The 17,701-nt window shown below is 42.6% G+C and overlaps 1 protein-coding gene across 3 annotated transcripts in view; it reads left to right on the forward strand.

The window, feature by feature from the left end:
* The window catches only part of vps13a (vacuolar protein sorting 13 homolog A), a 307,850-nt gene that overhangs the window by 16,630 nt on the left and 273,519 nt on the right, over nucleotides 1-17,701 (forward strand). For all 3 annotated transcript variants that reach the window (XM_063068778.1, XM_063068780.1, XM_063068779.1), the window contains exon 2: nucleotides 10,371-10,414. In XM_063068778.1, the coding sequence (XP_062924848.1) occupies nucleotides 10,371-10,414 (44 nt within the window). The remainder of the gene's footprint in view (nucleotides 1-10,370; nucleotides 10,415-17,701) is intronic.

Genomic DNA, 17,701 nt, shown 5'->3' on the forward strand with positions numbered 1-17,701 from the left:
TATATGGTGCCAAGTTCGAGGTGAGGATTGACAACAATACTGACCTTGTATCCTGATCTTGGCAAAGTTGGATGCCACAGGGTCATCACTGGTTGGTGGCGTTGTCTGCTTAAGATTTCAGACTTGTGTATCAGCTGGGGAGTCAAAACATTGATGTGGATGCATTGTTTTGATGTTTGCATGAGGTACTGGAAATGGATAGAGAATGAGAGGGTGCTCCTGCCTATGGTGTTAAAGCAGAGGTGGCCAACCTTTTACATTCCATGCGTCAATTTTTTCACTCACGAGTTCAGATGCGCCTTACAACTCTTGTACCCCTATTCAATTCTTGTAAAAGCATGTAAATATAGAACTCATGCGTGAAAAAGTTGCATCTGAACTCGTGCGTGAAAAAATTGATCCATGGAATATAAAAGGTTGTCCACCCCTGTGTTAAAGCAATATGCCAGTTTTCCATTGTGGGGAAATCAAAGGCAAGGCTTATAGCATTGTAGAGCTGTGGATCATTTTGGAGCTTCTAGTTATGCTATTCCACAAGCATATTGCAACTTGACTGCTCTGAATACATGGCCATTGCCTGCCTTCGGTCCAGCGGAATTGACAGCAGCCCAGTGAGACAAACCTTGTATAGGTGCCATTTGGCCATCTGTTGTTAGAGTATATGGCCCATGTTGAAAAGTCAAAACACCCTACCATACCCCTACTGATAAGGGAATGGGACAAACTGGAACAAAGCTTTTACAGTGTAATATCTCCTCCAGACAGTTGGTTTTGCCTGAGAAGTACTGGAGGATTGTACCAAAGTCACTTCATGATGACTAGGGTCATTTGAGGTTTAACAAGACCTACAAATTGGTTGAGACTGGTTCTTTTGGCCCTGAATGAAGCTTGAGGTTGAACAGTACTGTAAGTCTACTTGAGTTGCTCCATTATCTTATTTACAAAGTATGGGACCACTTGATTGAGTGTGGTTGGATTTCCTCTCCACAGAGCCTGATTCCAGTAATGTTGCAAATGTCTTGGTCATCACGACACCAGATATGCTCAAGCCTTCCCCATAACAGATCAGAAAGCAGCCACAGTTGCTAAAGTGTTATGGGAGAAGTGTTTTGTTCATTATGGCCTCCCAAGAAGGATACAGAGTGATCAGAAAAGGGATTTTGAAAGTTGGCTCATACATGAGTTACTGACCATGCTTAGAGTCAAGAAGTCAAGGACCATCCCATATCACCCTATGGGTGATCCTCAGCTTGAAAGGGTCAACCAGGCTTTGCTAGACATGCTTGGAACCCTGGATACCAACAACTAGAAAAAGTGGAGTCAGCATATTGGGCATTGTGTACACTGCTACATTTGTACACGGAATGTTGCTACTGGCGACTCGCCATACTATATGTTCAGACACAAAGCAAGGTTACCCGTAGATCTTTGTTTTCAAACTGGTGATGAAGACTTGCTGCAGAAGACATATCTCAAGTATGTGTCTGACATGAGGGAAAGAACTGCAAGATGTTTGAGCTAGCAATGTTTCTGCTACCAAGCAAAATCAAGGAAACAAGAGGAGATGTGGTCAAAAGATTAGGTTCTCTGAACTGATAACTGAGACAGAGTTTTAAGATATTTGGGGCTACCAGGGAAGCATAAATTGGCTGACCGCTAGGTGTCTGTGTCTTGTGTAGTGGAGAGCCAGCTGCCAAATTTACCAGTTTTCCCCGTGAAGCCAGAGGATGGAATGGTCCTGTCAAAATTCTCCATTGGAATCACTTTCCACTTCAAGGGCAGGAAGTATGTGTTGACCCATGGAACCTACACCTGGCAGGAGAACTCTGCACAGGAGGAGAACAGAAAGGCTTCCACTGACAACAGTGTGACTTCAGTGGAAAAACTTGAAGAGGGACTAATCACTGAATACTGTGTAGATTCAGAGGATGAAGAAGTGGGAATTATGGTATGCTTTACCTTGTGCAAACTCCCCAAGAATTGATGAAGAGATTTCTGAATCTCCCAGTCCTGGCTCAATGTAACAGGGAGGACTAACAGTGGGCAGGCAGACATGATAATGGACAGTGAGGGGAAACTTGGGATGAAGCTGAGTTCAGTCAGGTGGCTGGGGGACCTGGGTCACCAGAAGGTATGAGTGATAGACTGGGAGGCATCCCCAAGAAAATAGGAACAGTCACAAAAAGTGCCTGAAGCTGAAAAAGATGAGATAAGAAGTTCTCAGAGTCAGGAAGTCCCCAGGTAGTCTGGTATGATGCGCTGGGTAAACAGAGTGTTGGGCCCATCCCAATAGTGAGAAATGTTACTGCCATTTACAAATGGATTGGGGGTCCTGAAATCACGAACTTCATTTGAATACTGTGTTATTAATAATGGTTTAATAAGTTCATGAGGACTTAACTATCTTTGGTGGGGATAGAATGTAATGCCCTGGTTAAGATTTCTACTGCTATGCTGTGAGATGTTTTATTCTAATAGTTTTCTGTAAAAGCAGTGTGACCTGTCAGTAAGAATGTTTTGGCTTTGGCTAAAGATAAAGAGCCATATTGTCCATTTGGAAATGTTGTATCAGCCAATCAAGAGTGGGATGGCATGGAACATTCTCGAGCTGAGTGGGAAGAGTTTTCTGAAGGACAGTAATCTGGTTTGGCGTCTTTTGGTGGGAGGTGCAGAGAGAAGAGCACCAGGGAAGAACCTTGGATTATCCCATCCAAAGTGGGGGGGGGGAAACCCTATTACAAGGAGTGCTTCGAGAGGCTGAGGATTCCAAGAAGAGAAGTTCTACCTGTGGTTGGTGGTGAGAATTCAGCACCGTGAGTATAGTGCTACACCCAACTACTACAGTAATGAACTCCAACGTGTATGTGCAAATTTGGACTGGTTTAACTGTGATGGGCCCTTTTATCTTTTTTTCTTTCAACTATTTGATAAAGTTGAAAATTAGTAAATATACTTTCTTTATAATTTTGTGCTGGTGTATGATCTGTTTACAGCATTCACTCAAATCAAGGTTTCTTCAATTAGAACATCCTAACATTCCTGTTTGATTGAACCCAAATCCTACTGACACTAGATGTGTATTGCTCATGAAAGGTGACCTTCTCACCACTGGGTCACAAGGCTGTTAGCAGAATTAGCTAACAAGTCAAGTTGGTGTATGTGTTCTGGTGAGAACAGTGAAAGCTGTGCCCTCTAAGCACAATTGTGGTGTCTAATGGCCCCAATTAAGTAGCATAGTGTCCCAAATAAATGAAGGGCATCCCAGCTATTTTCTCAAATACATTTTGGCCTTTAAGAGTTGTCCAAATAAGAAGCTGCCTCGATCTCCCACGTCTGACTAACCAATGGCCCAATTGACTGGAATCCACTGCATTTATCTTCTTGCAGCTGTTGTTTCCAGCAGCAGTATAATGTAACACATGAAAAACTCTAATTACAATAATTTGTGTGTGTGTATCACAGTGGATTTAATATGGCTTTTTTGACGCTGATCAACAGAAAGTCTTTAATGTTAAAGTGAAAACAGATCTCTACAAAGTTATCTAAATTTAATTCCAATTATAATACAGAATATAATTGCATAATTATTCACACTCCCCCTTAATATGATGCAACAAATCATCACTGGTGCAGCCAGTTGGATTAAGAAGTCACGTAATTAGTTAAAGGGCAATCACCTGTGTGCAGTCAAGGTGGTTGTAGTAAAAATACATCTGTATCTAGAAGGTCCAACTGCTGCTGTTTCAGTATCCTGGTGAAAACTACTTCATGAAGACAAAAGAACACCCCAAGCAACTCCATAAAAAAGGTTATTGAAAAGCACAAGACAGGAGATGGATGCAAGAAAATTTCCAAGTCACTGAATATCCTTTGGAGTACAGTTAAATCAATCAACAAGAAATGGAAAGAATATGGCACAACTGTAAATCTGCCTAGAGCAGGCTGTCCTCAAAACTGAGTGACCGTGCAAGAAAGAGACTAGTGAGGGAGGCCACCAAGGATCTATGACAACCCTGGAGGGAATAGAAGCTTCAGTGACTGAGATGAGAGAGACTGCATACAACAACTGTTGCCTGAGTGCTTTAGCAGTCATAGCTTCATGGGAGAGTGACAAAGAGAAAGCCACTGTTGGGGGTGAAAACTCGCATGACATCTCAGCTAGAGTTCGTCAGAAGGCATGTGGGAGACTCTGAATTCAGCTGGAAGGTGGTTCTATGGTCTGATGAAACAAAATAGAGCTTTTTGGCCATCAGACTAAATGTTATGTTTGGTGTAAGCCAAACACCCACACATCACCAAAAACATACCATCCTTACTAAGAGACGTGGTGATGGCTGTGTCATGTTGTGGGGATGCTTCACTGCAGCAGGCCTTGGAAGGCTTCTGAAGGTAGAGGAAAAAATGAATGCAGCAAAATACATGAAAATACTCGAGGAAAACCAGATGCAGTATGCATGAGAACTCTGACTTGGGAGAAGATTTGCTTTCCAGCAAGTCAGTGACCCCAAGCATAAAGCCAAGCTACACAGGAGTGGCATAAAACCAACAAAGTTAATGTCCTGGAGTGGCCAAGTCAGAGTCCAGACCTCAATTCATTTGAGAATTTTTGGGTGGACTTGAAAAGGGCTGTTCACTCATGATCCCCATGCAATCTGACAGAGCTTGAGCAGTTTAGTAACGAAGAATGGGAAAAAATTGCAGTGTCCAGATGTGTAAAGCTAATAGAGACTTATCCACACAGACTCAAAGCTGTAATTGCTGCCAAAGTTGTATCTACTAAATACTGACTTGAAGGTGGTGAATACTTATGCAAACAATGACTTTGTTTTATATTTGTAATTAATTTAGATCACTTTGCAGAGATCTATTTTCACTTTGGCACAAGTCATTTTCTGTTGATCAGTGTCAAAAAAAAGCCAAATTAATTCCACTGTGTTTCAATATTGTAAAACAATAAAACATGGAAACTTCTGGGGCATGGGGCAGCAGTGAATACTTTTTGTAGGAACTGTATACATGAAAAATAAGGCAGAGGAGAAGAAGCTGTTCCTAAAACATTGAGTGTGTGTCTTCAGGCTCCTGTACCACTTCCATAATGGTAGCAATGAGAAGAGGGCATGTCCTGGATAAATGGGGGTCCTTAATGAAGGATGCTGCCTTTTTGAGATATCACCTTTTGAAGATGTCCTTGATGCTTGAGAGACAAGTGCTCATGATGGAGCTGGCTGAGTTTACAATTCACTGCTGCCTTTTCTGATCGTGTGCAGTGGCCCTTCCATACAAGATGGCGCTGCAACTAGTTATAATGTTCTCTATGGTAGATCCATAGAAATATGCTAGCGTCTTTGGTGACATACCAAATCTCCTCAAACCTTTTTTGATATGTAGCTGCTGTTGTGCCACCCTTGTAATTGCATCAATGTGTTGGGCCCAGAATAGATCTTGACACCCAGGCACTTGAAACTGCCCACCCTTTCCACTACTGATCTCTCCAATAAGGACTGGTGTTTGTTTCCTCTTCCTGAAGTCCATAATCAATTTCTTCGTCTTACTGATGTTGAGTGGATGGTCGTTGTTGAGAAACCACTCAACCAACAGATCAATTTCACTCCTGCATGCCTCCTCATCATCACATGAAGTTCCACCAACAATAGTTCAGTCATTGGCAGATTTATAAATTGTGTTTAAGCTGTGCCAAGGCTCATGGTCATGGATGTAAAGGGAGTAAAGCAGTGGGCTAAGCATGCATCCTTGAGGTGCGCTAGTGTTGATTGTCAGCGAGGAGTAGTTATTTCCGACTCTGGTTAGTATGGGTAGAAGTCAGGAACAGGAAGGGAGCAGTTACTCCATTGAGAGTATTCCATAGGCCCTCTGGTAGCAGCAGAGATGCAGAGGAGCAGATTGGGAGGCAGTTTTTGGAAAGGTGCAAAAATAACAGGGTTGTTACTATGGGTGGCTTTAACTTCCCTAATATTGATTGGCACCTGATTAGTTCCAATGGTTTAGAGGGGGCAGTGTTTGTTAAGTGTCTCCAGGACAGATTCCTGTCACAATATGTTGACAGGCCAACTAGGGGGAATGGCATACGAGATCTAGTATTAGGCAACAAACTGGGTCAGGTCACAGATCTCTGTGGGTGAGCATCTGGGGGACAGTGACTACTGCTCCCTGGCCTTTAACATTATCATGGAAAAGGATAGAATCAGAGAGGACAGGAAAATTTTTAATTGGGGGAAGGGCAAATTATGAGGCTATAAGGCTAGAACTTGCGAGTGTGAATTGGGATGATGTTTTTGCAGGGAAATGTACTATGAACATGTGGTTGATGTTTAGGGATCTCTTGCTGGATGTTAGGGATAAATCTGTCCTGGTGAGGAAGATAAAGAATGGTAGGGTGAAGAAACCATGGGTGACTAGTGAGATAGAAAATCTAGTCAGGTGGAAGAAGGCAGCATACATGAGGTTTAGGAAGCAGGGATCAGATGGGTCTATTGAGGAATATAGGGCAGCAAGAAAGGAGCTTAAGGGGTTGAGCAGAGCAAGAAGGGGGCATGAGAAGGCCTTGGCGAGTAGGGTAAAGGAAAACCCCAAGGCATTCTTCAATTATGTGAAGAACAAAATGATGACAGGAGTGAAGGTAGGACCAATTAGAGATAAAGGTGGGAAGATGTGCCTGGAGGCTGTGGAAGTGAGCGAGGTCCTCAGTGAATACTTCTCTTTGGTATTCACCAATGAGAGGGAACTTGATGAAGGTGAGGACAATATGAGTGAGGTTGATGTTCTGGAGCATGTTGATATTAAGGGAGAGGAGTTGTTGGAGTTGTTAAAATACATTCGGATGGATAAGTCCCCGGGGCCTGACAGAATATTCCCCAGGCTGCTCCATGAGGCGAGGGAAAAGATTGCTGAGCCTCTGGCTAGGATCTTTATGTCCTCGTTGTCCACGGGAATGGTACCGGAGGATTGGAGGGAGGCGAATGTTGTCCCCTTGTTCAAAAAAGGTAGTAGGGATAGTCGGGGTAATTATAGACCAGTGAGCCTTATGCCTGTGGTGGGAAAGCTGTTGGAAAAGATTCTTAGAGATACCGACTATGGGCATTTAAAGGATCAAGGACAATCAGCATGGCTTTGTGAAGGACGAATCGTGTCTAACAAGTCTGATAGAGTTCTTTGAGGAGGTGACCAGGCATATAGATGAGGATAGTGCAGTGGATGTGATCTACATGGATTTTAGTAAGGCATTTGACAAGGTTCCACACGGTAGGCTTATTCAGAAAGTCAGAAGGCATGGGATCCAGGGAAGTTTGGCCAGGTGGATTCAGAATTGGCTCACCTGCAGAAAGCGGAGGGTCCTGGTGGAGGGAGTACATTTGGATTGGAGGAATGTAACTAGTGGTGTCCCACAAGGATCGGTTCTGGGACCTTTGCTTTTTGTGACTTTGATGAACGACCTGGATGTGGGGGTAGAAGGGTGGGTTGGCAAGTTTGCAGATGACACAAAGGTTGGTGGTGTTGTGGATAGTGTAGAGAATTGTCGAAGATTGCAGAGAAACATTGATAGGATGCAGAAGTGGGCTGAGAAGTGGCAGATGGAGTTCAACCCGGAGAAGTGTGAGGTGGTACACTTTGGAGGGATAAACCCCAAAGTAGTGTACAGGTGTCCCCCGCTTTTCGAACGTTCGCTTTATGAAACCTCAGTGTTATGAAAGATCTACATTAGCTCCCTGTTTTTGCTAACAGAAAGTGTTTTCACTGTTACGAAAAACGGCACCGCGCACCCCGAGCAGCCGCTCCTCCCCCGGAACTGCGTTCTAGCCAGCATTGCTTAAACACGTGCCTGTGAGCAGCTGTTTGCAAGATGAGTTCTAAGGTATGGGAAAAGTCTAAAAGAACTCGTAAGGGTGTTACACTTAGTGTGAAAGTAGACATAATTAAACGTTTCGATTGTGGTGAACGAAGTAAAGGACAAAGTGGGTTTGGCTTGTGGAAGTTGACGAAGATGATGATGTTGAGGTTTTGGCATCCCATGAACAAGAACTGATAGATGAGGAGTTGATGCAATTGGAAGAGGAAAGGATAACAATCAAAACGGAATACAGTATCGAACAGACCGAAAGTGAAGTCGTCCAGGAACTGAACGTGAAGCAACTGCGTGAGATTTTCACTGCAATGATAAAGTACGACTTTAATTTTGAAAGGGTACATTGGTTTAGGGCATATTTGCAGGATGGTTTGAGTGCTTACAAAGAACTGTATGATAGAAAAGTGCGCGAGGCTAAGCAGTCAAGCATACTGTCGTTTTTCAAGCCTTCCACATCAGCCACAGCAGACGACGAACCTCGACCTTCAACATCGAGGCAGGCAGACATAGAAGATGAGCTGCCTGCCTTGATGGAAACAGACGGCGATGAGATGACATCTCAGTGTCCCAACCTCCGGGCCGCAGACAGATTCCGATTCGCGGAGAATGCAGCGGTAGCCGGGAGGCACCCAGCACATCTTTAAGAAAAAAGCCGAAATAAGCTAATTAATTAGGTGCTGCACGGCACATAAATGTCGGCCCAGATCAGAGGCGATTGCTGATTGTGTCGCCTCTGTTCTGGGCCAACATTTACATGCCAGGCGGCACCGAATTAATTAGCTTGCTTATTTTGGCTTTTTTCGTAAAGATGTGCTGGGTGCGTCCCGGCTACCACTGTACTGCTGCATTCTTCGCAGATTGATATCGATTCGCTGCCTGGAGGGTGGGGGCCACTGCACCACCCCAACCTCCGACGACTCAGCCTAACACACCATCATCAGTGTGCTGTGTGCTGTCTTCCCAATTCCGGTAAGTGATGCTACACTGTACGTTATTTCTACTTTATATAGGCTGTGTATTTTTATGCATTATTTGGTATGATTTGGCAGCTTCATAGCTTAAAGGTTACTGGAGAGCGCTTGTGCTGTGTTTTTGCCGAGAGCGCTTGCGTGAGATTTTCGCTACGGAGAACAGTGCAGGCAATGATTGTAGAGAAGTATTTCTACTTTACATAGACTGTGTATTTATCATATCATTCGTGCTTTTACTATATGTTACTGTTATTTTAGGTTTTATGTGTTATTTGGCATGATTTGGTAGGTTATTGCTCACAAATTTTTCCCATATAAATAAATGGTAATTGCTTCTTCGCTTTACAACATTCCGGCTTATGATCCATTTCATCCGAAAACTCTACCTTTGGATGGTGGGGGAAATCTGTACAAAGTAAATGGCAGGATACTTGGAAGTGTGGAGGAGCAGAGGGATCTGAGGGTACATGTCCATAGATCCCTGAAAGTTGCCTCACAGGTAGATAGGGTAGTCCCTGAAAGTTGCCTCACAGGTAGATAGAGTAGTTAAGAAAGCTTATGGGGTGTTAGCTTTCATGAGTTGCAGATTAGAGTTTAAGAGTTGCAGGCTAATGATGCAGCTCTTTAAAACACTGGTTAGGCCACACTTGGAGTACTGTGTCCAGTTTTGGTCGCCTCACTATAGGAAGGATGTGGAAGCATTGGAAAGGGTACAGAGGAGAGTTACCAGGATGCTGCCTGGTTTAGAGCGTATGCATTATGATCAGAGATTAAGGGAGCTAGGGCTTTACTGTTTGGAGAGAAGGAGGATGAGAGGAGACATGATAGAGGTATACAAGATATTAAGAGGAATAGATAGAGTGGACAGCTAGCGCCTGTTCCCCAGGGCACCACTGCTCAGTACAAGAGGACATGGCTTTAAGGTAAGGGGTGGGAAGTTCAAGGGGGATATTAGAGGAAGGTTTTTTACTCAGAGAGTGGATGGTGCGTGGAATGCACTGCCTGAGTCGGTGGTGGAGGCAGATACACTAGTGAAATTTAAGAGACTACTGGACAGGTATATGGAGGAATTTAATGTGGGGGGGTTATATGGGAGGTAGGGTTTAAGGGTTGGCACAACATTGTGGGTCGAAGGGCCTGTACTGTGCTGTACTATTCTATGTTCTATGAGTAAGGAAGTCAAGTGGTTGCGGGGGAGGTGCAGAGGTCTAGGTTTCCGAACTTGTTGATTAGTACTGGGGGTGTGTCAGTGTTGTATGCCGAGCTGTAATCAATAAACAGCAGCCTGACATATATATTACTGTGGTCCAAGGCCAAGTGGAGAGCCACTGAAATTCGTAATGAAAAATTATATTCCATGATAATGCATCACACTGTGTGAAAAGATTTCCTAACTGTGGAACCATCTTTAGTAATTGTTACAAATGCTGTGTATTAAAATATAATTTTCGATTGAATTATTATCTTTTTGTGTTAATTTACTCTGCACTCAACATGAAAAGCTTGGGTTGTATTGAAATTTAACCTTTTTTTTACAGGAGACGTGGTACTCAATAATCTGGAAGTAAAAGAAAATGCATTTGTAAGTTGCTCTTTAAATTTTAATCTGCATATTAAGAAACTCTATCTATTGTACTAAAGGAAAAATTCAAGGGTCTGAATTTAATTTCCATGATTATTGGTATAGGAAATTGAACTTTTTGTGTTTTGTTGCCTGCCAGAAATATTGGCTGTGATTAATCTTTGGGTTCTGGATCATGGTCGGGTCTGGAGCTACAAATACAGGGGAAGGCTATGTGTACTGCTCATTCTGTTTTGCCTGCATACAGTTGGTATAAGACCATAAGATATAGGAGCAGAATTAGGCCATTTGGCCCATCGTGTCTGATCTAGTTTTTCTCTCAGCCTCAATCTCCTGCCTTCTCCCCATGAACCTTCATGCTCTGACCAATCAATAATCTATCAACCTCTGCCTTGAATATACATAAAGACTTGGCCTCCATAGCTGCCCGTGGCAAAGAATTCCTCAGATTCACCACTCTCTGGCTAAAGAAATACCTCCTCATCTCCGTTCTAAATAGGCACCCTTCTGTCCTGAGGCTGTGTCCTCTGGTCTTAGACTTTCCTACCATAGGAAACATCCTCTCCACATCCACTCTGTCAAGGCCTTTTGCGATTCAATAGGTTTCAATGAGGTTATGCCTCATTCTTCTGAGTTCTAGTGAATACAGTCCCAGAGCCATCAAACACCAACTTTCTGGCACTCTGGTTCGCATCCCCCTGCAACTCTAGTTTAAACCCCACCGTGCAGCATTAACAAACCTTCCCGCTAGGATATTACTTCCCCTCCAGTTCAGGTGCTGACTGTCTCTTTTGTACAGGTCCCACCTTACCTGGAAGAAAGACCAATGATCCAAAAATGTTATGCTCTCCCTCCTTCACCAACTCCTTAGTCACATATTAAACTGTATAATCTTTTTCGTTCTAGTCTCACTAGTATGTGGCATGGGTAGCAATCCTGAGATCACAACCCTGCAGGTCCAGCCCTTTAACTTAGCACCTAACTCCCTGAACTCCCTATGCAGAACCCCGTCACTCATCGTACCCATGTCATTTGTACCTACATGGACCACATCTTCTTGCTGTTCACTCTCGCGCTTAAGAATGCTAAGATATCCTGGATCCTGGCACCCTGGAGGCAACATGCCATTCGGGAATCTCATTCTCGTCCGTTTCCCTAACTAATGAACTCCCTATCACCACAGTGTGCCTCTTCTCTCTTCTCTTTGTTCCTCCCCCCCTCCCCCCCCCCCCGCCATTATGAGTCACAGAGGCAGTCTCTGTGCCAGAGATCCGACCTCTGTGACTTTACTCTGGTACGTCATCCCACCCTGACAGTATCCAAAGTGATATACCTGTTGTGAGGGCTACAGGGGTACTCTGCAATGGCTCCTTAATCCCTTTCCCCTTCCTGACTGTCATCCAGTTTCCTATGTCCTGCCGTTTGGGTGCAAGCACCTCTCTGTTTCCGATCTATCACTCCCTTAGCCTCCCAAATGATCCAGAATTCATCCATTTCTAGCTCTTAACTCCTTAATGCGGTTTGTTAGATGCTGCAGCTGGAAGCCCTTCTCGCAGTTGTAGTCATCAGGGATACTGGAGGTCTCCTTGCCTTTCCTCATCCTGTAACAGCAGCATTCCACTATCCTGCCTGGCATCTCTATTGTTCTAGCTGAGCAGATATAAAAAAGAGGACAAAAAAAAACTAAGCTTCTCTTTCCTTTGCTTTCTTTGATTGAAGCCTCACTTCGTTAAAGCCTCAAAGTGCTAAAGTCTCAAGATTGCCACTGTTATGTCTATTCTGGCCGCTGCGATGATGGCAGCTTCACTTGCTCCTGCCTTCCTTTAATTTTCTCTTGCTAATCAAACCCAAATGCTAACTGGTCACCGGTCAAATCTGTTTCTCGCTATAGCAACCCACTACTGCCTTTTATCCTCAGGCTGTGGACCTGATTGAAGTCCCCTCTTGTCAAAACTTCTGATGTCTGGTTTGACCGCTGGTCAAAGCTCTAGTATGTTTCTATCTTGCAGGAGCTTGTACTTTTTTTTAATGAAAGATATGCTTATGCTCTTCTGATTTTCAAATGTAGTAATGAAAAAGGAAAAGTACACAGACATCTAATTTTTGCATCATCCTTCAGCAAAACAGCACAGGAATATCCTTTTGATATTTATTCCCAGATATGTCAGACGACATCACTGATAGAGTATGTGTGTGCATATATATAAAAAGAGCAAAAATATACCTAGACGAAGCTAATTATCTTTCATATGTTTGGGCAATTGTTTGATTTGGCTTGTTTTAATTTTTTATATTTCCTCCAGATGTTTGCAGAATGAATGGTTAATGTAAATTAATTTTCAGTATCTGTACTTGTTGAATGATGCAGTACATGGATGCCTCAAAATTCTTTAGCATCAGTTTTGTAGCAATAGGAAGTTGTTGTATTCAACGACTTCATTGAATTGTGGGTGACACGATAACGCAACATTCAGAGCTTCTGCCACAAAGCTTCCGTGATCCATCTTCTCTTCTAACCTAGAGTGTTAGCTGCATGAATTTGGATGTTATTTTTAAGACTATGGGTTTCTCCTGTGAACTTTCTTCCCATATCATAGAGATGCTGGTATATGAATTAGCTACTGTGAACTACCTGAGGTATAGAAAGGTGGCAGATGAATAACGGGGAAATTGTTTAGTATGAGAGGGAATAGATTACAGGGGGAAAAAAAAGTGCTGGGATGATTCTTGTGGGAATGCTCAGACTCTGGGCTCCATGGCCTTGTAGTAAAGAGAAATATAAAATGACTAAGTTTCTGTTCCTTTTCTGAAAATGATCAGAAAGGCAAGAGCATGAGTTGGAGATTGTTGTTTCTTTATTTCCATTTTATGAAATTATGGAAAATTGTCTTTATAGAAAACATTCCATACTGATTTAAGAAGGTGAATGACTACCATCTTGCTAAAGCAGTTAATAGATGACAGTGACATTTGTACGTATTCTGAAATGAATAAATAAAATGTTTATTTTTAATGTAATATCTGGTTTGTTGTGTTGAACTTTATCAAGCACCTTGCTAAAATCCACAAAGACCATGTATAAATGATATCCTCCATGTCCTGTTATTCTCCATGATCCACTGTTCTCTCTATTAGATTCCTCTTTGTTCGGCCCTTTACCTCTTCCACCTATCACATCCCAGTTTATTAGTTCATCCCCACCCACCCACTTTCCACCTCACCTTGTCTCCTCCGCCCCCCCCCCCACTTTTTATTCTGGTGTCTCCCACTCTTCCCACCCCCCACCCCAGTCCTGCTGAAGGGTCTTGGCCTCAAATGTTGACTATTTATTGCTCTCCATAGATGCTGCCTGACCTGTTGAATTTTTCCAGTATTCTGTGTCTGTTGCTCCAGATTTCCAGCATCTGTAGAATCTCTTGTGTGTTTAAATTTGGTCGGTTTGATACAACGTTCCCTTTAGTCCAAGGTTATTTGCCATGCTGTCATTCAGATTTTTCTAGTAATATCTCCTGATTGTTAAATGACCTGGTATTTAGTTACCTTGTCTATTGTATTCCTTTCTTTAAAAAAAATGGATATATTAACAATCTTCCAATCTGCCAGCTAGCACATGAATCAGTACAGCACAGAAGCAGGTCTTTTTAGCCCAGGATGCTAAATTAAACTACCCCTTCTCCTTGCATATCATCCATATCCCTACATTGCCTATATATTCTTGTAGCTATCTAAAAGCCTCTTGAATGGATCTACTTCCGCTACCACCCTGCTAGAGCATTCTACACACATACCACTCTGTTTAAAATAAAACTTGTCCTACACAACTTTTAGAAAAGATTGTCAATCCCAGTGGTTCTCAACCTTTTTTTGTTTGTGGCCCACTTGTGACTTTCATTTAATTTCCTCTCTGGGCATTGTGTAAGTATTTTTGGTCAACGTAATACACAGTCAATATTTAACAGGATATGTGTATTTCCCATCAGCAATGAAAATGCACTTCATGTTGTTACTTTGGGTATTAGGTGACATCCTTGTGAATGATGCAAACTAGCAAGTTTTTGAATATCTGGTTGCAACTTGAAGATCACTGCTTTTCACAACATCAAAACTGCTGGAAGCTTTTGTTAGTAGGTGAAGAGCATAACTAAAACCCCATTCAACGAGATAAGAGGTGGGAAATCCAATTTAAAAACAACTTTGCTTTCTCCCAGAGCTGTGGAAACTTATTTTCTTATAATCTGGTTATCTAGAAGTTTTGCTTGAACTGTTATCACACTCTGCAGCTCAATAAGATATCCTTGTAATGTGGTGTCAACATCATTCACATTCACCCCAAATGGATCCACCAACCAATCTGGAATATGCATCTGCAGCAGGTCTCTGAACTGAAATTCCATCTGTACAGTTGTTCCAAATGATCGAGAGATACAATCAGATCCTCATCTTGCAATTGTATTTTAAGAGTGGCCAGTGAAGGAAATTCCATAAACTCGTAATGTCCAATATTGTTGCTGCTTAGGAGGAGAAGATGGTGGCGCGACGCAGCGCGTGCAGCTCTCTGGTGAAATGATATCGTATTTGTAAGTAGGATGCCATGCACAATTCTGATTTGATGGAGACAGATGTGAGAAGCACAGAGGAACATCTGGAGAAATTTCTGAAATGCCCGGTTCGCTGCTGCTGCTGCAACTGTGCGATCGAGAATCTTCAGAGGGAAGGCCCCAAAATCCCCGGCTTTGCCTGCTGCTGGCGACCGATGCTGGGATTGAAGCGTTCAGCAGAGATGGTGCTTGGTACTCGGTGTCGGAGGGCTGATCAGATCTTGAAGTTTTCGGATGACTCGGTCGGACTGTGGTCGGGCATGGCAGGGAGAGTTTTCTTCCTTCTGTCTGCGTGAGATTTGGGACATTCGAGAGACTTTGAACTTTTTTACTGTGTCCATGGCCTGTTCTTCATCAAGTTATGGTATTGTTGCACTGTTGTAACTATATGTTATAATTATGTGGTTTTTGTCAGTTTTTCAGTCTTGGTCTGTCCTGTGTTTCTGTGATATCACACCGGAGGAATATTGTATCATTATTTAATGCATGCATTACTAAATGGCAACAAAAGACTGTGTGTCCTCATAATCTAATCTAAAATTTGAGTTTTCCTGGGAAAGCAGTAGTTAGCCTCTTTGCATGATATAAGATTGCAGCTTTTTTTTCCTTGTAATAGTTTAATAAATAGTTTTCAGATATATCTGACAAGTAAAATATGTCAGACTTGGCAGTGACAATTTGTTCTCCAAGCCGCTTGTCACTTGGAATTATTATGATGCTATCCCAAAGTGTAACAGAGCAAAGAAGGCAATTACATTATGATAACCATTGAATCTCTGTATGCATTAGTAGCTGTTCAAAATCTTCTTTGTTTCCTTATAAAGTTGTTGAAAAAGACGATCATGAAGTGCATTTGATTTGTTGATGTTGATATCCATTAGTACAGCAGCAAGGCTGTGTGTAAATGTCCTCCAATTTTTTGCAACCGAATGCTGACGGTGGATGACAGTGTATGCAGAAAAACATCAGGCACAGCATTTTTTTTTAAACGAGCAATGAATCTTCTATCTACTTACCATCAAAACAACACCTTCAGTTGCACAAGCCATTATTTCCAGCTGAATGTTCTTTTCCAAGAAATAGCTCTTGACTTCTTCAATAACAGTTTCATCTTTGGTAACTTGTCTTAAGCTTTGGGGCAAAAGGCATTTCTTCAGTGGCCTGATCAACATTCAAAAACCTACCAGGTGTCAGCAGAATGGCTTCATTATCATATATGTATATTCTATGTGGCAATAATGAATGTGTACTCACCAAAAAGAGTGAATTGAACTTCCTTTCAAAATATGATCAGTATCAGTATGGAAGTTGTAGTGGTAGACTTCACAAGTTCTTGCCTCTCTGTAGTTTAGTCGTTTCTGGCAGATCACCTCGATGTAGTAACTTCATGTCACGTTTTATATATGGGTCAGAGGAAGACATACAGAACCAGCCGCTGCTGTATACAGGCTGATTGGGTGGGGCTGTCTGCAGCAAGGCCAATCTGCAGTTTGTGATTTCGGGGTGGATATGGAATGGGACTCAGTGGGCTGCCCTATAGGGTGTGAACAGTGACTTGTGCATTGTTAAGCAGGAGCAGAGATGGCGGTTGATGTGCCACAACCCCCTCACTCTCCATCCCCGCCCCCCTCCCACCTCCAACACAGAAGTTTTTTTTTGCTGCCTAATTTGCATCACCTTGCATATTTTTCCATTCATTTCATTCAGGGTTCCAATCAAATTACAGAAAATTATTTTATTTTTTATTTATATTTTAGTAATATATTATCAAAGCAGTAAACTTGCCCTATTTTCTTGTTTTTTTTTCCACTTGTGGCCCTTGCGAAATCTGGCATGGCCTACGTTGGTCTATCCTATCTAAGCCTTTAATTATTTTATAGATTTCTCAGCATCTGATATTCCAGAGAGAAGAAATCAAGTTTGTACAATCTCTGCATATAACTGATACCTTCTTCAAAGCCTTCACCTCCTTACTGCAATAGTCATGTAAACAATATTTCCAAATGCAGTGTAAGCAACATTTTATACGACTGCAAGTGGCTACCTAACTTTTATACTCTATGCCAGCGGTCCCCAACCACTGGGCCGCGGGCCGGTACCGGGCCGCAAAGCATGTGCTACCGGCCCGAGAGGAAACGATAATGATTTGGCGATATGAGTCAGCTGCACCTTTCCTCATTCCCTGTCACGCACTGTTGAGCTTGAACGCACCCGAGGTCATTACCCATGCGTCATCCATGTCAGTGCGGGAAGAAGATCAACTCCTTGAGCTTGCAAATGACTGCGGGCTGAAAAGTATGTTTGACATAACATCTCTGCTGGCATTCTGGATCAAACTCAAGGCTGAATATCCTGAGATAGCCACGAAAGCACTGAAAACGTTGCTTCCATTTCCAACATATCTCTGCAGTGAATGCAACAAGAACTAAATTGCGGAATAGACTGGACATAAGGAACCCCCTTCGAGTATTGCTGTCTCCCATCACCCCTCGATGGCACCGTCTTGTTGTAGGGAACAAGTATTCAGCCAGGGCTCCCACTGATTCAGCGATATTGGTGTGTTACAATGATTTTATATGTTCATACGGGGAAAATATGTGCTGTGTGTTTAATATCCAAACATTACTTAAAATGTTATAATGCTATTGACTTATATAAACATATAACAATTACAGCTCGGAAACAGGCC

This window comes from Mobula hypostoma, chromosome 16, assembly GCF_963921235.1.
Source record: "Mobula hypostoma chromosome 16, sMobHyp1.1, whole genome shotgun sequence".
Lineage (NCBI taxonomy): Eukaryota > Metazoa > Chordata > Chondrichthyes > Myliobatiformes > Myliobatidae > Mobula > Mobula hypostoma.